The sequence below is a fragment of the Aspergillus ibericus genome (assembly GCF_003184845.1).
Source record: "Aspergillus ibericus CBS 121593 unplaced genomic scaffold BO80scaffold_12, whole genome shotgun sequence".
Taxonomy (NCBI): domain Eukaryota; kingdom Fungi; phylum Ascomycota; class Eurotiomycetes; order Eurotiales; family Aspergillaceae; genus Aspergillus; species Aspergillus ibericus.
Genome location: NW_020292110.1, coordinates 114,702 through 138,048, shown reverse-complemented (window position 1 = coordinate 138,048; position 23,347 = coordinate 114,702). Strand labels below are relative to the sequence as shown.

Here is a 23,347-nt window from a genome sequence, read left to right as displayed (position 1 = left end):
ATGAGAAATATTAAATTCCCTCGCTGAATATGCTTGAATAAACCGACATCGTGTTGGTAGGATAATTCGGGTCAGTTCTCTGTCCTCCAAGGACTTGGAGAGCCAACTGACTCCTTCATTTTTACCCCAGCGACAGTGCATTCATGAAAGATCGTAATTATTTCCCCATTGCCTGCAAACAGTTTTCCACTCACTCATGACCACGTTATGCAGACATACTATCCAACCCATATTGACCGCTACTCACCCCGTGCATAGCACCCATACGCAAACCGCAAGGGATACCGCCCAGCCAAACTACCCCATATCCAAGTAATAGACATAACACATGCCAGTCATTTCACCTCATTTCTCAAACAAGACACGTCCCCCAAACCTGACCATCCCTCTCAACACAGCAAACAAAGCAACCCCACCTACAACTTCCCCCCAAACTCCCTCTCCATAAACTCCCTCACCGTCATCAACTCCTCCCTTCCCTCCCCTCCCTTAGCCCTAACCGCTGCCCTCTTCAACTCCCCCGCCGTCTCCACCTCCGTCGGTCCATTACAAAAATACTCCCCATCCCTGGACTGCGCAAACACAAACACATCCCGTTCCTGTTCCCGCCAAAACTCCCCTTGCGTGTTCATATCCTGGGGATCAAGGAGGGGGATATACCGTGTTTTTTTGCCCGTCACTATACCAGCACCTCGTTAGCATCAACCCATGCCTCATGCTTATTCAGAAAAATGAAGGTAGGGAAATCTTACCCTCCCCAAAAACCTTACTCACCCCCTCCGACCCCGAAACCTGACCCACCCCCTGCACAACCCTCCGATTCCACCTCCCCGGATTCAAAAACACCCCATGCACCAAATCCCCAAAGTCATCCGTGATACTGATCCAGGGAAAATCTTCTTTCCCACCCCACAGCGGCGTTTTGTACGTCAAGTACCCCTCTTCATCAGGGATGAGCGGGAATCCCCCGAAGAGATCGGCGTATTCGCGTTCGAGGAGGTTTTCCATGAACCAGCCTGCGATTATGGGCGTCGTGGTGCGGAAAGGGAGGGTTGTAGCGTGGGTGTAGACTTTGGATTTTACTGGTTTGTTGCCATCGATGTTAGTGGTTGTTTGGGGGTGGACTGGGGTGGGTATTAGGGGAGGGGAACGTACGATCAAGCCCGGGGATAGATATCGCCCCATTACTCAGTTCGAATACTGGAAGACCGGAACTATACACCAAATGCTGCACACCGCATGCCGCGGCGGTGGAGATGATGTTCCGTCCGAGGTCTTCGTCGTTTAGACCTTTTGCTAGTAGTTCCTATATTCCAGCGAATCAGTTCTTAACCCCCCCTACACCTCAAAACCAACCTAAATAAGGGAAGGAGAATAATACGAACCGGATCCTCAGAATTCGTATTCACAAATGCCCCCCAACTCCCCGCGAAAGCGAGGGATAATTCCTCGGTATTGAAGCCATCGGCTTTGACCACCTCTGCACCTAAACTGGCGAGGTGTCTGGCTTTGGGGGATGATGGGGTGCGGGTTATGGCGCGGACGCGGAAATTGGGGTTTTGGAGGAGGGAGGAGACCACGGAGGAGCCTTGGCGGCCTATTTTATTATACTTTGTCAGGGTGGATGGGGTTGTAATGGGAAGGAAAGGGAGGGGAGGGTACCGGTTGCACCGACGACGGTGATTAGTTTGGTGGTTATTGTCATTATATTTGGGGGACTTTCTGATATTGATAGATAGTTGGGGGTGGTTTGGTTGATGGGGTACAGGTTTAGTAGTTATGGGTTGTGGTTAGAGAGTGGCACATGCACGGTCGTATTGAAACCCCTCATCGGTGTAGTATGTGCTCTGCTGTAGGTAGATGCATGTCTTTGTTGTCAGTTGGCGTTGGAGTTGGCACATTCCCTTGCTTGCTGTGCGTGTGCTGTCATGTGCAAAATCAAGTCGATCTAGACAAATCTAGACCCACAGACTTCCAGCACAAGATGCGGTGACATCTTGCGTGGCAAGTATCCCTTGCATGAGTTGGAGACTATAATCATAGCCCTAGTAATAATTGTTCCCGGCAAAAGAAATCACAGAGTTTATGCCGTCAGTGCTAAGTAAGTGTATCGCTCGACTGGTAGATATTAGGATCGACAGGGATTGGATGTGTCGAATTGCTGTATCGATAGGCAGAGACGTCATCGATGAAAAAAAATGTATGTCTACTATGTACTGATCTACCAAGTGATAATACTCCTAGTGTACAGCGTTTCGCCGAAAGCTCTATCTATATACAATAGACGATAATTATAACAAATGACCACGCAGAATCGCTCAATGTGTCCAAAATAAAGAAATGCAACCAGTCAGTTAGCAGGCAATCTGCACCGGCTACTGAAGCACAGTATATGGTTGCGAGCCATCAGCTCAAGAAGTGACAAGGTGAAAGAAAGATGTAGTCACCCTCGTAAAATGCATAAATCTAAACAAATCAGTTTCGCTCATGGCAGTGCGTCTATTGGCCAACCGCTTGGTAGCCACGACGCGTCGCCCAGTCACTTTGCCTCCACTGCTTTTTGTACGTCTCCATCTCCGTCGGGTCCGGGGCCTGGGGCTGGCCTTCGCCAAGAGCCCGCTCGAGACGACCCTGACGGCGTTGTCGCAGGCAGTAAAACACGAATCCTGCAATTGCAATAGCGGCAAATGCTGCGGCACCGCAGTACACGCCGATATGCGCCGCCGTGCCGAGGTCGGCCCATTTCTGGGCCAGCGTCTTCGCGGGCTGCTTTTCGATCTCCGCCTGGGCGGTAGAGTTTCCACTAGAAATTGTTGATTAACAATTCAACTGACAGGAAAAGGTGAATTACCTGACGACCTCGATACTCTCATACGAGCCACTGGTTCCGTTGTACACGTATTCCTTCCCCGTGTGGAAATCTTGGACGCGGACCTTCGACACCGTCATGGTGAATGGAACATCCGACCAGTTGACCAAACCACCACCCCATTCAATGTTGCCGATGGACTCGGATGGAATTCCCACTGGCCAGTTGCTGATTTTGACCTGGCACGGGGTTTGGGGATAGTTCTTGCCGTAGACCGTGAGCGCCTCGGAGTAGTTGACCGTGCGCACGAGTTCCTGATCGATCCACCATTCCAAACGATCCTTGTCCCAGTAGGAGGTGTAGTTGTGGAATTCGGTATCTGCGTTCGCCACCGCATGGAAACCACCGCGGTCACTCGTCGTGGTGTTGCCCTTGCCGAAAAAGTCGGACTGCACCTCACTGGTATTGTATCCCACCCATTCCCAGTCAATTTCGTCCAAATCGTCGGATTGCAGGATCACGCTGCTGATGATGCCTGCTCCTTTGGCCATCTTGACATGTGCTTCCATGATGCCGAAGAAAATGTAAAAGTTGGAGACCAACAACGTAGAGGCATTTTCCGTCTTGATGACAAAGTCGGCGCCCTCCGACGTGTATTCCAGCGTTCCGGTTTGCATGTCCCAGAGTTTGCTGTCCAGTGTCGAGTTGAACAGCCATGTGTGCTCCGTTCCCAGAGCCGGGTCGGCGGGGCAGGTGGTGGTGGTGTTGAGGGGGTTACAATCGGCGCTCACGAGGCCGACAAGCGCACCCAAAAGCGCGACATGGCGAAAACCGAGCATGACGGCGCTGGTGTGGATGGCCGTGTTTCACGACCAACGCAGATGGGGGTGGAAAACCGGGTTGGGGAAAGGGCGGAGGCAGTTCTGGGGATGGCAGGAAAGGCGTTCGTGGCTCGTGGCAGGGCACAAGGAGGAGTCAGTCCATGACGGCGACACGGAGTTATAGCGCTGGAGATAAAAAAGCTGCTTCTAGCGAGCAGCTATCGATAGCACAGAAGCAAAGCGAGCAGCCACCAATCACAGGCCCGGTCGGGAGTTAGTCTCCGAGCCATGGGCGGGGGCTAATCCCACTCTAGACAGCTCTCAGGGGCAGGGTCAAACTCACCACTTAAAAATAGGGGCAACGAGACAGCTGAGCCGGTTTGTCCCTGAGTCTGAGAGCCCGAAAAAAAACTCAATTGTCGGGTGTCCCGGTGGCCATTCATGTCCGACTCCACTTGAGAATTCTCCAGGAAAATGCATTATCCCTCGTGAGGGACACCAGAGGAGTCCGTACGCATAAAATTCCGTGGCATCCGCTGTCCAGATTGCACGGTGGTGCCTGCTCCCGTCCGGAGGTGTCTGATCCAATTAAACGAGGATAGCCTCGCCCGAGCCAGATTGCAGGAGTTCGTAATATTACTTGGTTCCTGGAAGGCCACCGAGGGTTGTCCCAACGGGGTTGGTTGCCACTTCGAGCAAGCGAGACCTCTCCATCGCTCGATGAAGTCTAGCTCAGATAGCTTTTGTCACCATACCTAAACGAGCAGCTTTGTGCCCTATTAGTCAGCGGACTAGCGTAAATGCTAACCGGGATAAGACTAGTGGATCTGCCATCTGCCTGCGCAATCTGGATAGCGTGGGATCTAAATTTGCGCTGCTGCCTCTGTGTTGGCAGCAGGGGCTAGAAAGTTTGAACCTCTTCCCGAAGGCTTGTTTCTCTCAAACTTTGGAGTGCTCGGATCGATAGCGCTGACATCTTGGTACCCCGATCTGCCGCAACATCGGATTGAACTTGAAGTTGGAACCCCAAAAGATGAAACACCAACATAAGATCTAACGGTTAGCTTATGGCTGCCGCCTTTAACTGGCTCGACAGAACCTACACGGTCGGGTCAGTAGTTCATTCCATGAATTTCATTAGTTTTAGTCCAAGTGTGATGTTTCAGTCACATAGCCAATCGGATAGATAAGAACAGGTCCGCGGAGTGCAGGGGAATCAATCCACTTAATCCCAATGATATCATTCAATGGCACATAGCCTGCTTAATCTCGGGGATAAATCTGCTCGGGCGCAGCAGACTTGTAAGTATTATTGCTCGGCCTTGCTGCAAGCACATGGCAGGATTAATATAGTAACATTCGGCCATAACCAACTGCAGCAGACCCGCGTAACACAAACGGCATGAAAATGGCAGTCAACGCCCGACATCCGAACTGTCTCTGCTAAAAATGGAGTTCACCGTACGACTTCCTAGACACTCATTTTCTCACTCCGATAGCCTCTCCCACTTTCACGTATTGCTTCTCGTCCCAATTCAGCCTGACATTTGGTCGGAAGATGAGACAATGTGTGCTTCCTCCAAAATGGAACATACCAATCTGCTGGCCCTTGGTTACATAATCTCCAGCCTTTACGCTCGTCTCGCACGAGCCTCGTTCCAACAGCCCCGCAAATAGGCAGCAGACAACTCCCATGTCCGTAGTCTCAATGAAGATCAGGTTTCGAGTAGCCGTGTGCGCAGCGTATCCCTGAGACGCCGCTACCCAATCATCCAGACTCAAGCTATCCCGCTGTGCAGCACAGAACATCCCCGGGATCTCGAGACACCTAATGACCGTCCCCGAAACCGGCGCATGCCAGTGATGGTAGCTAGTAGGTTCGATATAGGCCTGGTAGATGGTACCTGCCACAAAGTCGCTTGTGGTCGGGTCACCGTCGAACATATGCTTCAGCGAGTACGGCTGGTCCTTGATCCAGAATTCATCGTCCTCTTTGATGTCAGTAACGATCTTATAGGCTGTTCCGTCAACACTAGCAACAACAACAGACTGATTGTTCGGTTCGCTGATCGGTCGGGCACCTGCGCGAAGCTCTCGATTGAAAAAGTCGTTCCAGGACGAGAAGCCCCAGTGTAGCTTTTCGGGGTCACAAATGAAAGTTTGCTCAAAATCGGGCATTGCGGACAACGCTTCGGGGCTGAACCAGCCATTCGGCTCGTCGGTCAGAACAACCGCTGACTCCGAGGACCAAAGGTAGTCGCTCCAATCCTTCAGAATCTTATGGAAAGCATCGTTGACCTTTTCGTGGACGAAGAAATTGTATCCCGACGACGTGCGGACGTATGGTTCAATGAACTTGGTCAAGGGGCTGCTCGCCCAGCGCTTGTTAGAGAATGTGGGCGGGCTTTGAATAAGAGTGTTCAATTGTACAATGAAGGTGGCGATGTTGTTAGGGACAGTCGGATTTCCGGGAGCGGCTTCCCTGAACATTTGCGAGCATAGCGCATAGAGCCTGGCATCGCCCTCAATCAGGGATCTCAGATTGCTGACGCTTTTGCTCACGCCTGTGGATGACACCGCAGAGGGTAGAATTCTCTTTATAAAGTCCATGTCTGAAGCAATGATTCAGGTGTCTGACTGGAGTTAGTGATCATCGTGCAGACAAGCTGGACACTGAGCAGGATGGGTGGCTTTTATGCCACGAGATGGAGGTTTGGAGGGGGATAACCAATGTAACACGCCACCAAAGCTTCCCCTCTCTACCCCTCTATTGTCCATGGATAGTCGAGCATGGATGACAATGGATCTGCCGATTGTTCCAACCCTATCATGGAGGTTAGATTAACCTCTTGTCAAACCATTGTCTTCCCACTCTGTTAGTCAACGTCGCTCTAGATCGATAATCGGCATAATGCATCTCACTCTGATGTAACTCCTCTCCGCATCTTTCTTGAATGCGGGGATGTCCCCACTCAGCATCGAACTTGAATGGACCTGTTATCACAGCTGGACTATTGCTGACACCAGCGCCTAACTTCACTAACTACACGGGTCGGTGTGATACAGTTGTCTAGTCTGTGAAACCTGAGTCTACGTCATCCATATATCAGATGGACCTGTGATACGTGACGATCTCATCGAAGGGGCTGGATGCGTTATTGACGATAACTGGTTTCTGACCGAAGATCAAGACTCGATGCAAGTGTTTATGGGCAGGGAAGCTGCAACTGGTTGATCCTAGTGGGGTCTTGGAATTGAAGGCATCAATTGGTCACCTGACGAACGATGCAGCCACACACACAGACACCACAGCCACATTTTCACCAGGAGGAACAGAATCATGATTCTACCAGCCACAGTAATTGTAACTAGTTTGATATATTAAAATACCAATATATCATATAGAAGCTTACTATATGGTTCGATCTGGTCAGATATTAGTGACATGGAAGAAGTGCAGCATTGAGCTAGTGAATGCGGGGTTTTAGTATATATGGTTATACCCCGCTATAATTTAATGAAATAAGCCCTTTCAAGCCATTCATCTTCGGTCCTGCAGATAAGCTGAACACCGACAAATATCATCACCCCACGAGATCAAGGAAGCTCTCAATGTACGCTGCGTAGATGCAGGTGGTCCTCACCATTCACTCCTTGGTTGTGCTGGGATTGCCCCTCTTCTCCGCTTATGAGTTGATGCCTCAGGCCAGAATCCTGCTCTCACCCCCGCCCACCGTTCGCCTCCGTCATCATGCCAACAATCAACACTTCCATCCTTCAGTTGTTTGCTCAGAGCTTCCCTAAATCGGACAGCCTAGTGTAGGATGCAGGCTGACAGGAATTATTACTCGACGATTGAGCCGCTCTGCCTTCCGATCGACTTCCTCACTCCTAACTGCTCATGACGTCAGTCCACAAGCGAACACCCAGCAATAAATTCCCATGTGTCAGAGAGTCGGTCCCGCGTTGATACCCATCTTAACAGGGTCTGATTTGATATCACTGTCGTTATCAAGGTCGTTAGTGATGAAATTGATGCCGATGAGAAGAAGCTGGAAGGAAAGAAAACATCAAACAAATAACGAATGGTGTACTTCTTGAATCAAGGGGACAAGCTCGGAACCCAGTATGATACGGCCCCAAAATGGTGAGGAACTTATTAGTAATCTCCAGCGCATCGAAAGTTGAATGAGCATCATTGTTTAAACCTTCCGATACCCCACGCCAAAACAATACATCAAGCCTGCAAGTGATGGCCTTTCTCTTCGAGGAGATGATCTTGCCGTGCTGCTCAAGTACACGCGAAGCTGGTTTGTGGAGTACAGACTTGACACATCCAGACGATCTTGCCAGATGCAACCCAGAGAGAAATCGCCTGTGGAGTACAGCTAATCCTTTAGAGACCAAATGGCGGGTGCGGGCGTCTCAGAAGATGGCGCGGTAAGACCGACATGTGTGCATGACTTGGATGCTATAGCTAAACATTAACAGTTACGACAGTTGCGACATGACCACTATCTGTGTCAAGACAGAGTATAATCTCATGATACTTGATCAATATTGACGGCCAAACTTCGACACCTTATATAAAAACATGATCCGAAAAAATCCAATGCGGCCCTTGTCGGAGAAGGACCGACTGGGACCCCGATACCTCCGAGGCTGGACGGACCGATCCACCTTAATCGGGCAATTTTATTCCGATCGAATTGCGTCGTGTCAAATCGTTTCAGGATCCAAGTACGGAGTACGCCCGATCAATATGGATTGCTACAGAGAGCTCGTTTTGGGCACGCCTTGGGGTCAGAGAAAAAACAGTATACCTACGGTATACCTACGGTATCGACCTTCCAGCGCGTGGCTTGTCAGTGCTGGAGGTTCATGATTCCATGATATGGTTCATGTCTGATGTACGGAGTGCATGTTGGTGGAAAACGGGATGAGCCGCTGCCGATTAAGCCCACCTTGCATCATGGCGTATACCAGGTAAACCGCGATCGTATTAACCTCCGACAAAGTGGGAACTCTGATGAAATGACCAAGCCACTGTGTCCTCAATTCTGCCCTTTAATCTCCTGAGTGAGTATGAGATAGGGCTGGGCAAGATTCATAGCACCATCTGTCATCTACGTTGAGGTTGCTGCTGTAAATTTCGATGGGATACAGTACATCTAAACTTTCAGTGGGGATTTGGGCACTCTGGGGAACCTCGTACCACGGCGGATCTGCAGTTTCATTACGCCGTGCCTTTCAAGGCCATGGGTTTTAGCGAGTGCTAGTCGATTTACGGAGTACAGAGTATTCAGAACCATCAGACTAAACACGGCCTACCCCAAAAGGCCGCGTAATGCCGATCGTGCGCTGTGTTTCTTCACAAAGTATAAGAATCGCTTCTAAAACCAGGGTGACTGAATGACCGACACTCATCTGTTGTGCTATCTTCGCAGATAATGTACAAATCACTTGCTGCCCTTGCCCTTGCGGCTGGAATGGCCGGCGCCCAGTCGCCGCCCGGATATATCCCTTCATCTTCTACATACCTTGGCCTGCAATTCAACACCACCGTCATCGCTCCCGGTCGCTTCATCGATGCTTCACGTAAGGACTGCTCTCCATCGTCTGGAGTTCGACAGATATAAGCTGACGCTCTGAAGTCGCCGCGAACGCTCCTATCACATTCCCCGCCAAAACCAGCGACGATCCGCTTACGTACCAAGTCTTCATGCTTGATCTCTCCATTCCCTCAATAGCTGTCACCGCGGATACAGGCTACCCAATCGTTCCGGGCATTGCAGCCAAAGACACAACGCGACTCCACTGGTGGCAGGGTAATCTCACCGTGCATGATGGCATTTTCGTCAATTCCAGTCAAGCGCTGGCGCCCTGGAATACCCCAGAACCTGTGGGTACGGCGGATCATTACTATGCCTTTTATCTGTTTGCCCAGCCAGCGGACTGGAGTCAGTCTGCGGCTGCTCTGGATGGGCTCTATTCTGATCCCTCTGGCGATTCGCGGTACAATTTCAGTTTGGTCGCCATAGTGGAGCAGGTTGGGGAGCCGGTAGCAGCGAATTATTTTCTGTCTCTGGAAAGCAGCTCTTAAGTTGGGCGGGATGGGTACATGTGGGTCCCTTTCTGGCTGATGCGTGTATCCACTCGGAAAAATAACTGGCGCTGCTGGGTAGTGACAGGGCTGTTTCAGGTACGTGGGGTGTGTGGCCTAGAGGTAGATAGGATGTGGGATATATGCCCCCTATGTATCCAAATATCGATACGGGGCCTGAATGTCCTGATAAATATATAGGTCTAGACGGCCGACAAGCGGGCTCTTCGGTTGTCATCCGCCATTCCAGCCCACAGTCCGGGCCAATGGGCCAAGCGGCTAGAAAAAGCTTGGCCTATTCAAATATGCAGCTAAAGAAGGGGACTTGACCAGGCTATTTTTATCCTACACTATTGTACGGCGTCCGCCGTCCGAATGCCTTTGGTCGGCAGCCGGCCGGGGAAAGTGGGTACCAATGAGGCTGTCCTGACTCGGCCTTTAAGTGCAGAGAAGTATGGCCTATATTAGACCACCATCTTGCTGGCGATGGCTGAAAATAATGGCTAGCCCACTACTGGCCCTCGTGAGGAGCATGGATGATTCTGCAGCCACCGAGACCGCTCTCCAGTCGACCGCCGCTCTTCCTTCACCTACTTGCTTACTGTTGCGACCCTGACATCTTGACTGGCTACTCACCGACTCGGAGCTTATCTATATCATTCATATTATCATCACTTCCGTGCAATCCGCGGACCGCCTTAGGCTGCCAGGCATACGTCCTCCCGTGAACACGGCTGTCCAATCAGAAATGGCCAGTCACATGAGACGGGCCGGCCGAGGCCATCGAGGCTTCGATAGTCCGTCCGTCTCTTTCTTTCTTCCTCCCATCGGATTTCACCCCTGTCTTCCGTCTGAGTCAATGTCTTATCAATTCTTATCGGTTGACTCATCTCCTCCGTCGGACTCTCAAACGGGACGCCGCATCGAGCGACGCCTTCCTCTTCCGGCATCGCGCGGAGGAGCTGCTTATCAGACGCGCCGCCCGTTGGCCGACTGGATATTGCTGACTGCAGTAGCGCCAGCCTACGCCATCCGCTCAAATTAACCCGCCATCCCTCACCCCATCTTTTCTATCGCCATGTCCCCCAGCTACAGGGTCCGCGCTTTCACATTCTCCAAGTCTCAGCTTGGTCGGCACGATGGAGCTCTCCATCGCCCCCGGTGAGGCGGCGATTGTGCTCTTTGTCCTGACTTTTCTGGGCACTCTGCGGCCCGCATGGAGATTGCTCCGGACGAGATCAAAATCCCCGACTTTTGAAGACATTCGGCATGAGGACAAAGATGGAGCGGCCACAAAAGAGTCCATGGCGCAGTTCTCGAATAAGCGCGCTTTCATCGTGCTCTTTGTGTTTGGACTATGTGGACTGGGACTGTCATTCGCAGACCTGGTGATCGCTGCGGTCAACGCGCATGGAGGGAACAATGTCGCCGTGGGAATCTGGCTGCTACCGCCAGCATGGGTAAGTCAACACAATTCTGCCATGAGAGACCTGTAATTGGGGCGGGGCCGCTGACATCTCCAAGTTGTTCCTGCTGGTGCAACTTACAGACACCATCCGCGAGGCACAGCCGGTTGCGAGATTTGAGAGTGCCATGTGGAAGCAAGTTACAACCGTTATGATTGGAGGCATCGCCTTCGACGCTCTAGCCAGCGAGTACGCCCACAGCAGCAGTCGAGGTACTGCTGCAACGCTTCTAGTCGGTCTTCAGCTGCCCACCGTCCTGGTCCTCTTGGGAGCCTTTTGGTCCGTGAAGCGGCGACCGACCATCTTCACCCCCGAAGGCAAGGAGGTTGACCAAGAGATGACGGTCAGTCTGTGGGACCGCTTCACATTCCGATGGGCTCCTGGTATCATGGCTGCTGGATCCAAAGAAGCGTTGGAATTCGACGACTTTCCCGCCATGAATCATGCTGTTCGCTCGAACGAAGCCACTGATGACTTTAGCGACATAGCCTTGAGCAGCTCCCTGCCATTGTGGATTCGCGTCGCTTGGCACTTTCGTGTCCAACTCATTCGCCAGTGGATTGCCATCCTGGTTTCCAATTTCTTCGACATCGGTCCGTCTTTGGCCATTTTGCAACTGCTTCAGTACCTGGAGACACGAGAGCTCTCAGATGCGCTTGACCCAACTGCGTGGAAATATGTCTTGACAATTGGTGCGGCCACTGTGGCCTCAACCCTAGTGGACTCGCGAATCATGTGGTGGGAGAAAGGCTATATTGTTGACGCTCTGCGATCGACTTTGACGGGTCTTGTCTATCGCAAGTTACTGAAAAAGAAGCTCAGCGCGGATCCCCCCAGGGAGGAAGAAAAGGAAAAAGAAGAGGTATTTGATCCAACATGTCTTGTGCACCAGTTTACTAACCTTGCCTCGCAGCCTGACAAGGATGGCCCCTCCAAGTCCGAAGAAGACATTATCAACATGTTCTCAGTTGACTGTAACCAAATCGCCATGTTTGCATCCGAGAGCTCCCGATACGTGAACATTGTGGGGAAAATGCTAGTGACAGTGACATTTTTGTGGCTTCTCATCGGCTGGCAAAGCTTGTGTGCTGGCCTACTTGGAATTGCGGTACTCTTCCCCATCAACCAAGCTTTAGCCAGGCGGTATGGTAAGAAGCAAAAGGCCCTCATGGCCGTTCGTGATAAACGAACCGCCATGACAACGGAAGCCCTGCACGGCATCCGCCAGATCAAATTCTCTGCGGCTGAAGACCAGTGGACCAAGAAGCTTGAAGCAGTACGTGAAGAGGAGCTGGCCGTGTTGTGGAGCAGCCGAGTGGACAATATCTACATGACCATTGGGTCCGAATTTTCTCCCGTGGTTTTGACATCCTTGTGTCTGGCGACATATTCGTACGTCTACGGTAGCTTACTACCCTCCGTGGCTTTCACAGCAATCAGTCTCTTCCGCCAGCTGGAAGGGATTGTTGCACATATTCCGTACTTGATGGTGGCAGCCATCACCGCCAAGGTGAGCTCCGACAGAATCGACAAATTTCTTCACTCGCCAGAGAAAGGCGAAAACACGCATCCAGGGGAGGCTGTCTCGTTCCATAGCGCTTCCGTGAGTTTCCCCTGCGACAATCCGGATTCCTTGACCGATCGGTTTACGCTGCGAAATCTCAACTTGGTATTCCCGAACCATGCGCTGAGCGTCATCTCAGGCCCAACTGGATCTGGAAAGTCCCTACTTCTGGCAGCCATTCTCGGAGAGGTCGAGGTTCTCAATGGCTACGTCCATGTTCCACGAGAGGCTTTCCCCCGGGAGCGCTTTGACAGCAAGGCCACGGCTGGGCACTGGATTCTTCCAACTGCTATCGCCTTTGTTTCCCAGACCCCATGGATCGAAAACGCGACCATCAAGAACAACATCCTGTTCGGTTTGCCATTCGACCCGGTCCGATATGGTCAGGTGATCGATGCCTGTGCGTTGACTGCTGATCTGGCCTTGTTCGAGGATGGAGATGAAACCGAAGTGGGCGTCCAGGGCGTCAGTCTCAGTGGCGGGCAGAAATGGCGACTGAGTCTGGCCCGCGCCATTTATTCGCGTGCCGGAATCCTGATTATGGACGACGTCTTTAGCGCGCTCGACGCCCATGTGGGCAAGCACGTTTATGAGAACGCAGTCATGGGCGAGCTTGCAGAGGGCCGAACTCGGATTCTCGCTACCCATCATGTGTCGTTGTGTTTGCCAGGAGCAAAGTACGCCGTCAGCTTGTCTGCTGATGGGACGCTCAAGCACGCGGGTACTGTGGACGAACTGGAGGCTGATGGCGAGCTTGAATCTATCAAAGAGGCAGAGGAGCGGGAGATCCTTATTGAAGAAGAGGGCCCGATAACCCCGGCTGCCCCTGCCACCCTCGCCACCAAGGCTCCGCCCAAGAAACTCATCGAGGACGAGAAGAGAGCGACGGGTCGCGTCGCAACATCTGTCTATTCTGGTTATCTCAAAGCCACCGGAGGATGGCCATTCTGCATCCTTCTGTTCGTGATTTTCACCCTGGCCGAGTCATTGAACCTGGGTCGGACCTACTGGGTACGAATCTGGGCGAATTCCTATGGGGACACCGAGGGAGTGTCACAGTACATGGTGTGTCCTTATAGAAACACCGCGCAGATATCGCTGGCAGGCTATTCGACGCAAACCCTGTGTTCAAGCAGCTCCAAGAGCCTTCCCATTGACATTACTCACCGCAGCGTCTGGTTCTATCTGGGGATGTATTGTCTGATCTCAACTGTGTCAGTGGTCGTTGCGGTCAGCCGTCTTTTCAACATCTCCGCTGGATCTGTTCGCGCGTCGCGGTCGATCTTCAAGGCTACGCTGCATAGTGTCTTCCGGGCACCTCTTCGTTGGTTCGATACGGTCCCCACAGGACGGATTCTCAACCGATTCACGGGGGATTTCACCTTGCTGGACTCGAACCTCTCAGAGGTGTTCTATTACTTTTCATCGGCAATTTGGGAGCTAATTGGAATTATGGCCGCCGCGGCTTTCATCTCGCCGTTCATGATCTTGGTCGCGCCTCCCTTGTTGGTCACGTGCGCCCTCATCGGACGAAAATACATTGGTGCTGCACGCACCGTCAAGCGACTTGAATCGAACAGCAAGTCCCCGGTGATTTCTCATTTTGCTGCCTCACTCAACGGCCTTTCTACCATCCGGGCTTTCTCAAAGTCCGACGAGTTTGCACAGCGGATGTACAAACTTATCGACACATACGCTGCCTGCACGTGGTATTCGGGTCTCTTGGGTAGCTGGCTCAGTCTATGGGTGGGACTCGTTGCCTCTTTGTTTCCAGCCGCTATAGCCGCGTTTGTAATTATGACCCCTGGCACCGACGCCAGCTTAGCTGGGTTTGCACTTTCATTTTCAGTGACGTTTCATTTTATGACCGCCTGGACGATCCACATTGCCACACGGCTGGAGCTGTACATGAACGCGACGGAGCGAATTTTCGAGTACCGCGACTTGCAGGGAGAGAACCCGGATGGGGATAACATCCGAGCTAGCTGGCCGGAGACGGGTAGGATCGAAGTGAACGAGCTTGAGGTTGGATATGCAGATGGATTGCCTTCCATCTTGAAGGGACTGACCTTTACTGCGGAGCCCAATCAGCGGATTGGTGTTGTTGGTCGAACTGGTGCTGGTAAGCTTATGTCCCCACCCTCTCCTACTAATTCTGCATAGTACTGACCGGACCAGGTAAATCCACGTTGTCCCTTGCGCTCTTCCGGTTCCTACAAACTCGCAGCGGCAGTGTGGTCATTGATGGTGTCGATATCTCTAAGATCCGACTTGACGATCTCCGCACCCGTCTCGCCATCATCCCGCAGGACCCTGTTCTCTTCTCTGGCACCATACGTTCCAATTTGGACCCCTTGGATCAATACAGTGATCACGAGATCCGGGAAGCTTTGATGCGCGTCCATCTTATCCCATCTGGAGGCGACACGCCGCTCCCTAAGCCCAACCAGGTTGACAGCTCCGGCGCTAGTTCGACAATCGCTGGTTCCGAGGAAAGCGGCAACGCCAACATCTTCCTGTCTCTGTCTTCCCCTATCACAGCGGGTGGATCGAACCTTTCACAGGGACAGAAGCAGCTCCTTTGCCTCGCACGCGCCATCCTCTCCCGACCCAAGATCCTGATTCTCGACGAGGCCACATCTGCTGTCGACATGGAGACTGATATCCTGATCCAGCGGTCCATCCGGGAAGCGTTTACGAACACTACTCTTCTGGTGATCGCGCACCGTCTGAGTACGGTGGCGGACTTTGATCGTATTTTGGTGATGAAGGACGGTGTGGCGGCGGAGTTTGGTACTCCCGGCGAGTTGGTAGAAATGGAGGGTGGAATTTTCCAAGATATGGTGAATAAAAGTGGGGAGGAGGAGGAGGAGCTAAAACGGATGATGTTGGAATAGATAGACTTGTCTTTTTTCATTGTGATGTTTACATATTCACTAAAATATAACGAGGGCGTAATTGATTCAGCGGTAGCCTGCGAAAAGTTCACATATCGCATATGCTCTTAACAACTTCGCCATCCCGTACCCAGATTGCAGATATCACAAACCATGGATATTAATGTTAAAGCCTGACATGATGAACCATCCCAAACACGCCACCTACCTTGATCATATGTTCCTCTGAGATTCGTTCTGTAATACATGTGGATAACAGAAGATCGTGTTGTGACTTAAGAATAGGAACATAGATCGGGCTCTTTGTATGTAATCACTTTTCAGAAAAAGAAATAAAAACGATGAAATGGGAATGCATACGGATGTCCTGTCAATCCTAGCTCATAGGGAAAAGTTTCTATTCATTTCATTCGCACTAGTTTAATGTACCTAGAACAACTATCTCTACCTGTCTTGTGGATAATTAAAACGGTGCATCATTGCAATCGTGCATTGAAAGGCCGACTAAACAATTCTTTTCAATGAGACATACATCTGAGTCACCATATGTTTCATGCTATATTGAAAAGAGCCTTGTGACGCAGCCTCTAAGGTCTACCATCCAACAGACAACTATTTCTACACATCGTCGATAATCAAAAAATTCCGTGATCAATTTGGCAACAACAACAAACGAGCAGCTCCAATCTCGTAAACCCACCCCTCACTCCACCGATTCCTGCCCCGCCCTCTCCAACTCCAAATAATCAAACAACTGCACCCCATCACAAACGCCATAAAAATACGGAAACCTCAAATCCGGCAACTTCTGAAACACCCTGCGCCACTGCTCATCAATGAGATACTGCAGCTCGAGAAACAAATACTCAAACTCGGACCCCACGCACGCCGTACACGGATAAAACAAAAACAACATCTCGAACCGACACACCCCGGGCTCGTCATTCGCGTACCACATAATCCGATGCTTATTCTGCAATCGCTTCAATGCGGTCACGAGGACCCCCAGGACCCGGTATTCGGGGAGTAGGATGCCGCCGAGTCCCATGGTGTGGATCTCGGATTGGACGTCCATCTCGGAGAAACATACGCGGATTCGGATGTATTCTGGGGTCTGGGCGGTGTAGATGACGTCGATGTTGTGGTCGGCGAAGGTTCGGAATCTTGAGCGTATGAGTGGGGTTAGGGGCTCGGTGCGTTGCTTGAGGGAGATGATGCGGCTGCGGGGCCAGATGTTGGGTTCGTCCATGTTCGGGTCTTGCTATGAGGGATGTTGGGTGGTGTGGTGGGTGAGTGGGAGCCAGTTGGGTCAATGGCTTTGTTTGTTGGTGGTGTAGAGATATGCTAGAGGTGGGTTATGGACATACTTATAACTGTTCTTTGGCTGCTCAGGGGGTGAGGTCCGAGTAGATATGGGTATCTGTCGTTGCAACTGCGTCTCCAAGATCCTATCGGGCAGTCTCAGTCAATGACATTATCCATCCCTCCATTGTGCTTGTCTTTGTTCAATTGATGGGTTTCAAGGTGTGGTTGTCAGATATCTCATGTCTTTCACTGGACGTGGTTTTAGGGTCTACATAGGTATATTGTTGATGAAATAACCCGACTACATAAACCTGGTGTCCGAGCTCGTCCCACGAGCTCAAGGGTCCAAGTCTTGTCTTCTCATTACTCTATCTAATATTGCTAGGAATGTTTGATGGTATTCAGGTTTCCGCGTCGTAGTGGACTGGATATTCTGTATGAGATAATATTTGGCATGTCTATTACTAATTTACCACAATTACAGAGGAGATATAATACTTGAACTCGTGGTGTATTGAAATCATGGAGATCAAGTCTAGGGTCAGGTTATTACATCACGTCTACTACTTCTACGAGGATTACAATAAGACTAGAGGAAATTGATCAATAAAAAAAAGATATGTCACAGATGAATATTCTTAGAAAGCACTAGCTGAGTCTGTAAGAACAAGGCGAGCACAATCACTTGGATACTATCTGAAGAGATTGAAAGAGTGTTGATCAACTGACAAATCATAAAGAGCGACTTAAGCAATCCGGCCCAAATGTCAAACAGCATATAGTTACGTTGGTATGCACTGCTAATTGGGCTGAGGTAGGCGTTCCACGAGAGTCACGTCAAGTACACCGTTGGTTGCGCGCAAGACCTCGAGTTGCTCATTGGAAGGTACCCAATAGACACCGATGAGCTTGCAAAGGCCCCTCAGATAGGGAAACCAGATCTTTCGATCGAGCGGATTGAACGAGTTACGTTGCAAGCCATTGGCGAGATATTCCAGCTCACACCGCAACAGATTAAACACGTCCGCGATCTCATGGCAACAGGGATAAATCTGGCAAGTCAGCACCACCGTGCCGGGCATATCATCGGGGTTGACCCATATGCCCGTCTGAATCTTTCCATTCAACACCTCGATGGCTCTTCGCAAGATATACCGCATGTTGATCGGGAGAAGTCGACGCTCTTGTCCCTCGGTCCAAATGAGCGGTGTGATGTGTTCGGCCAGAAATGGATTCGAGGAATAATCTAACGATCCGATGCCCATCGCAACGGGGATCTGGATGAGCATGTTGCGCTCCATGATACCATCATCCGGCGTGAACTCGACGCCGTTGTTTTGGAAATTAAACATCCTCGTGTAATATTCTTCCCTGGTCATACCGACGCAGAGGAGATGTGCGAATCTCAGCTCATAAGGGTGCCAGCCATCGCCGTGTATCACTCGACGCAATAGTTTCTGCTCCATGATGTGAAATCCATCCTGATCCGGTTCGGTCCCTTTTGCGTTTTGAATAGCCTGTCTTCGATAATAGTACCCTCCTTCGGCAGTTACGAAGGGTCGCTCAGGTATGTTGGGGCGCGCATTTCCGTGGGGGTTCATGATGATTGCTTAGTAGTGGTGTTGAATATAGACGAAGAGAATGATGAAGTGAATGCTTCGTGCAGAGACATTCTCAGCGTGGGTTATGAGAGCCTTTAAGTGTCTATGTAGGGCTGGATGCTTGGGTTGCATATGATCAATCCGAATAAATTATGTTATCTGCCTTTGATGTTTCCTCGAGTAATTCTAGGCCTGAGTCGAGAGACTAGGTCTCCATATTGCCATGTGCATGGAACGGTAATACCCTGCTGTCTGGCTGATCTCTGGGACATGGTTCAACCAGACTTTCCACAAGTTGCCTATACTCTAGATATTCCAGTTGTTTTGTGTTACAGCTGCGTTTCATACTGCCTCCTGTCTCACTCGATGTTTGGTACATATATCTTTGGGGGTAGAGACCGTCAAGTTAGATAATTCTTGGCCTGTCTAGACAATATTAAGAATTGGCGATTGCGTCTTTCACTAGCACTACAAAACTATTTTGGGCAATTTCTAGGAGCCAGAGACTGCCTTCCTCTTAAGCCATTTACATAAACTCTCTTGTATTTTTCAATATATTCCACCCAAATTCCAGTCGACCACACCCAAAGACACAGAGAAATGCAATCACATCTCTTTCAACCGATCCAACAAGAACTGGAAAATATAATTTGCAACTCCAGTAGACCTCTCAATCAATTCCATCTGTTGCTCAATCTTTCCCTCCAAAGAACGTAACGTCTCTTCAGTAAACGTAAGACTCCCTTGATCTTGCATCTCATCCAAGATCAGTCTTTTCAGATCATCTGATAACCCGGAATGTCGTGCCCTTTCACAGAGGATATTTTGCAGTAATACCGAATTCGGTGAGTGTGTCATGACGTGAATAAGAGGGAGGGAGAATTTGCCTTCGTCGAGGTCTTGCGCGAAGCCTTTTTCTTTTTGGTACTGATGGGTTTGTTAGATGATGGCTTATTCGATATTGAGGCAGGTGGGAAGGTATACCTGGGCTGATGCGAGGTTTATGTAGTCATCACGGGCTTGGAAATATTGGCCTAGGAGGATCATGAGGTCGTTTATGTCGTTCTGGGCGATGGTCCTATCATGTGGTCAGTCTATGTTCACCTTTCAAGTTTAGCTAGTGAGTGATTGTGACATACTCAGGCGAGAATGACCCGTTGATATATAAAAGATGGCTAGCGAGACAGAACAGCGCACCAGTTTCTAATCATTGTCAGTATGAAGATGGCCAATGCGTATATGTAAAGGGATCGTACTCAACCGATTCATTTCCATATATTCTGCAATCGTCGGACACTGCCCACACCGTGTCCAGTGGAGGTCCATCGCTTGTCCCAGGTGAAGATTCCGTACCTCATCTACCCAACAGTCAGCTTAGTCTCAAGGGCTTTCTATGGTGGGCTAACCAAAAAATCCGCTCGCGGTATCTGATTTCATTAATGGAGCAGCTTTTTCGAACGCCAATGTAAGAGCAAACGTTGCGGCATTAATTGTCTGCGGCGCCCCAAACACACGATACGTGGCTGGTCGGCCCCTTCGAAGCTCAGAGCTGTCTTGTATATCGTCCAGAAGCAATGACGAGTCATGGAGATGTCCGATCAATGCTTCCACTTGGCGTACTGCCGGATCAGGTGCTTTGAGCCATAGGTTTAAGGCTTGAATGATAGTGCCTCTGACGTTTTTTGAGGGAACACTCCGGAGATATTGGATGGGTTGTTGGAGAATCTAATGTGGTATTAGTGTTCTGCGAGAAACCCAGTGACAAATACTGGGCAAGACAACTAACTTTATGGTATGAGTCCTTTGCTGTTTCATGGATATTAATAGTGGGTGATACTCCATTTATCATACCTCCCAGAGACGAGCCCTTGATTAAAGTAGCGCATGTTGCCGTGTTTTCATCGAATTGAACGACTGTCCCATTTGAAGGTACCAAACCAGCCAAGTTTGGAACGTCCATCCAGCGGTGGAAGCGATTAGCCACAGCACTCCAGTACCAATTTCCAGATAGACCTAGGCCAACCATCTCCAGAAAATAGGCGATATCTTTCGACTTGTATGTCTTCTCATTGCTCGCCAGGTATTCTCTCTTTTTGGCAATAAATTGTTTCTCTAGAGGCGCTATCTTCTCCTTAAGTAGTAGTTCTTTTGCCTGTGAGACAGTCAAGTTGAGTGTTTCCATCAGATACCACACTGCATTTGACATTGTGGAATTTGTGGGCAGCTCTAAGGACACCTCCTTGTTGAAGCTATACAAGTCGTTGACTAGCGCAGCAGCAGCAGTGGCAGGCCACCACACTGATTTCAAGTCTTCAATATCTGCAGCAGTCAAGTCCAGCTCGCAGCAGTAAACGATCGACATCAGACTGAACCTGCTCAAGTGTCAGCAGCCACCATGAGCCCATATTGCATCGAACCTACTCCGTCCCAAAATCATAGACACGGTACTGCAGCAAATCTTCCCATGACTTGAAATCTGTCGCACCGAGTGTCTCATGAATCTTGGATAAGTTGTTAATGGCCTTGAGTACCAAGTTGCCTCGGTTTCTGTCAACTTTGAGAAGACGCAGAAACACCTGCGATTGGATCTGCTTTATTGCGCTAACTTGAAGACCGCTCGCTTCACTCTTTCGCACCTCCCATCCAACTGAGTCTGGTGCATCTTTGGGGTGTGTCTAAATATCCTGTTAGTATCTCAGAACGAGCTATGTCGGTTTAGCTATACCTGCGAAGTACCACTGGTTGTGACCACATCTGTGATGTATTAGCGATCCATTGTCCATAAATACGCCGCTCAGGAAATACCCACCATCATGAGCACAAAAGTATTCGAGCAGCCAGGTAAAAGCTTCTACTCGATCCGGTTTAATCTCAGGGGGAAAGAAGGCAGACACATGCCCCTTCGGCGAGCTTCCTCCATGGAAGGCGAATCCCACTTCCGCCTCCCATTGCCGATGGAATACAATAAGTGCCTTCTCAGCCACATCTTTATACTTGCTGATACGGACAGGGAGAGTAGTTGCACAAACACGAGCAACTTCCTCCCGATCAACAAGATCGGAATGCACGAACTTGATATCGCCAGATGCCATTGTCACTTTTGACTTCAAGGTTGAAGCCTAGGACCAGATTGAGTTAACTGATTGAAATGGCAGGTGGGGATATGCATAGTCATCTTGCAGAGAGGAAGAAGCTATTTAAGGACAGGAATTCCTGACTGTGGCGAGTCGATGTTACTGTAGAGACGGAGAATGTAGCGCTGATCATCGTCATTATTGATCCGGGGGTTATATACTCCAGGACACTTACATTAAGCCGGAAATATACTCCGAGACATACCGACACTTGATTCAGCACTCATTGCATACATAGTACACCGTAACTAACTATGAATCTAGCGTTGGGATTTTGCAGCTGCAAACTTGCCTTTATTTCTTTACATAATGGGGCTGTGCACTGGTACTTGCACACTCGGAAGCCCTATGAACCTCATCACTGCGCTTAACATCACTGCAAAATTGCTATTGTAAACTATTAATAAGTGAACCAGAATTAATGCGTGGGGCAGTCTGGCATATTTTAGTTCTTGATCGTCTCTTGGGAGATCCGAAACCAACATGTTCTAGCCAAACAATTCGCCACATATACTATTTTTGACTTCAACTAGATCGGCAAAGCTAGACGATCATGCGATCAATGCGGCGATGAATCGCCAACGCATTGGCCATTCTGCACGACCTAAGAATGCAGGGCTGAAGGCAGCGGGCTGCCCCCATCGCCGATTTTGTTGGGCCGCCGGAAGCGGGCCAGCTAAAAAAAAAAAAAAAAAAAAAAATTAAAAAAAAAAAGAAAATAGAAGGAACCCCCAACCACGATGGCAATAAAGGCACGATCAATTTTAGTGATCTTGAATGACTTGTCAAACTGGCCTTGTCAAATAATTCTTTGATAGCTGCAGGACATACATGCCCCAGTTAATTCTGTGGTCAAGGCATCTGGTTGCCGGCGGCCTTGCAGTGCTTACAGATCTGACTTCGTAACTAGCAGTGGATCTGTTCAAGTTTTGCTTTTGACTCAATAGGCTGAATCTCATCGCCATGGGATTGGGTTAAGCAGGTGGGGGTGCGCCGTAGCTATTGGACCTGTCATCCAGATTAAACTGACATAGCTGAGCAACCATCACAAATGTCTCTGAAAATCAATAGTTTATGCACCCTGTTACTAGACTGACTTGAACCGGTCTCGGCATGCCGAATGACTAGATCTGGCCTCACCAGTCTTCAGATCGGATGAATTAGTTGACTGACCTACTAGATCAACCAAATTGGATCGAATACCCAAGACGGCATGAGTGATTGGCCAATCAAATGTGGGAATGCAGATGATGTGTCCTCATCATGGGAAGTGCTTTGTGGGTCGTCTGTCCTTGTGAGGCTACCCCAATACATATGTACAATGGTCCACCATAGTTATAAAAGCGACATGTTTTACATGCACAGACGTCGCTCCGGGGAGTTCAACCACTGCTTGCCGTTTCTTTTGCGATTGTAAGGCGACGTGCAGGGGCTGTCTAAAATACATCTGCATGGCCAGAATTTTGTGCTGCATGGGGATCGATGATTCCATACAGAGGAGTGTACCAAAAGTGTCTACTAGCCTGTGGTATTTAAACTAGACTAGTGGTCAGGTCTTGTGGTACTAGTGCCTGGCAGACACTTTTAGTGCACTCCTCCATAGAGCTATACATATCGCCCTTCTGTCCTGAAATCGATTGTTCCAGA

General features: G+C 49.9%; 8 protein-coding genes across 8 annotated transcripts; 2 read left to right on the top strand and 6 right to left on the bottom strand.

Annotated features, from left to right (window-relative positions):
• Positions 1-86: 86 nt before the first annotated feature.
• Positions 87-1,760, bottom strand: BO80DRAFT_423551 (NmrA/HSCARG family protein). The gene is made up of 5 exons (XM_025719076.1): positions 1,663-1,760; positions 1,386-1,597; positions 1,156-1,306; positions 753-1,082; positions 87-679 (listed from the first exon to the last, which is right to left on the bottom strand). The coding sequence occupies exons 1-5, from the start codon at positions 1,703-1,705 to the stop codon at positions 417-419; spliced, it is 999 nt and encodes a 332-aa protein (XP_025576908.1). The 5' UTR covers positions 1,706-1,760; the 3' UTR covers positions 87-416.
• Positions 1,761-2,216: 456 nt separating this feature from the next.
• On the bottom strand, positions 2,217-3,764 carry BO80DRAFT_403143 (glycoside hydrolase family 16 protein). Its single transcript, XM_025717638.1, has 2 exons — positions 2,852-3,764; positions 2,217-2,803 (listed from the first exon to the last, which is right to left on the bottom strand). The coding sequence occupies exons 1-2, from the start codon at positions 3,646-3,648 to the stop codon at positions 2,500-2,502; spliced, it is 1,101 nt and encodes a 366-aa protein (XP_025576907.1). The 5' UTR covers positions 3,649-3,764; the 3' UTR covers positions 2,217-2,499.
• Positions 3,765-5,072: 1,308 nt separating this feature from the next.
• On the bottom strand, positions 5,073-6,599 carry BO80DRAFT_26301 (phosphatidylserine decarboxylase). Its single transcript, XM_025714762.1, has 2 exons — positions 6,553-6,599; positions 5,073-6,494 (listed from the first exon to the last, which is right to left on the bottom strand). Exon 2 carries the CDS (start codon positions 6,238-6,240, stop codon positions 5,110-5,112), a length of 1,131 nt encoding a protein of 376 aa, XP_025576906.1. The 5' UTR covers positions 6,241-6,494; positions 6,553-6,599; the 3' UTR covers positions 5,073-5,109.
• Positions 6,600-9,119: 2,520 nt separating this feature from the next.
• BO80DRAFT_443377 (uncharacterized protein) lies at positions 9,120-9,733 on the top strand (the record flags this gene model as incomplete). The annotated part of the gene is made up of 2 exons (XM_025721342.1): positions 9,120-9,228; positions 9,285-9,733. 2 exons carry the CDS (start codon positions 9,120-9,122, stop codon positions 9,731-9,733), a joined length of 558 nt encoding a protein of 185 aa, XP_025576905.1.
• Positions 9,734-10,810: 1,077 nt separating this feature from the next.
• BO80DRAFT_403135 (P-loop containing nucleoside triphosphate hydrolase protein) lies at positions 10,811-15,742 on the top strand. The gene is made up of 4 exons (XM_025717637.1): positions 10,811-11,193; positions 11,258-12,061; positions 12,113-14,885; positions 14,942-15,742. Exons 1-4 carry the CDS (start codon positions 10,873-10,875, stop codon positions 15,658-15,660), a joined length of 4,617 nt encoding a protein of 1,538 aa, XP_025576904.1. The 5' UTR covers positions 10,811-10,872; the 3' UTR covers positions 15,661-15,742.
• Positions 15,743-16,363: 621 nt separating this feature from the next.
• On the bottom strand, positions 16,364-16,909 carry BO80DRAFT_433397 (uncharacterized protein; the record flags this gene model as incomplete). Its single annotated transcript, XM_025720826.1, has 1 exon — positions 16,364-16,909. The coding sequence occupies one exon, from the start codon at positions 16,907-16,909 to the stop codon at positions 16,364-16,366; it is 546 nt and encodes a 181-aa protein (XP_025576903.1).
• An 856-nt stretch (positions 16,910-17,765) lies between these two features.
• BO80DRAFT_433396 (uncharacterized protein) lies at positions 17,766-18,566 on the bottom strand (the record flags this gene model as incomplete). The annotated part of the gene is made up of 1 exon (XM_025720825.1): positions 17,766-18,566. One exon carries the CDS (start codon positions 18,564-18,566, stop codon positions 17,766-17,768), a length of 801 nt encoding a protein of 266 aa, XP_025576902.1.
• Positions 18,567-19,129: 563 nt separating this feature from the next.
• Positions 19,130-21,715, bottom strand: BO80DRAFT_403132 (bifunctional terpene synthase/polyprenyl synthetase family protein). The gene is made up of 9 exons (XM_025717636.1): positions 21,376-21,715; positions 21,292-21,320; positions 20,988-21,241; positions 20,353-20,938; positions 19,973-20,291; positions 19,823-19,924; positions 19,706-19,769; positions 19,551-19,644; positions 19,130-19,493 (listed from the first exon to the last, which is right to left on the bottom strand). The coding sequence occupies exons 1-9, from the start codon at positions 21,656-21,658 to the stop codon at positions 19,173-19,175; spliced, it is 2,052 nt and encodes a 683-aa protein (XP_025576901.1). The 5' UTR covers positions 21,659-21,715; the 3' UTR covers positions 19,130-19,172.
• Between the last annotated feature and the right edge of the window lie 1,632 nt (positions 21,716-23,347).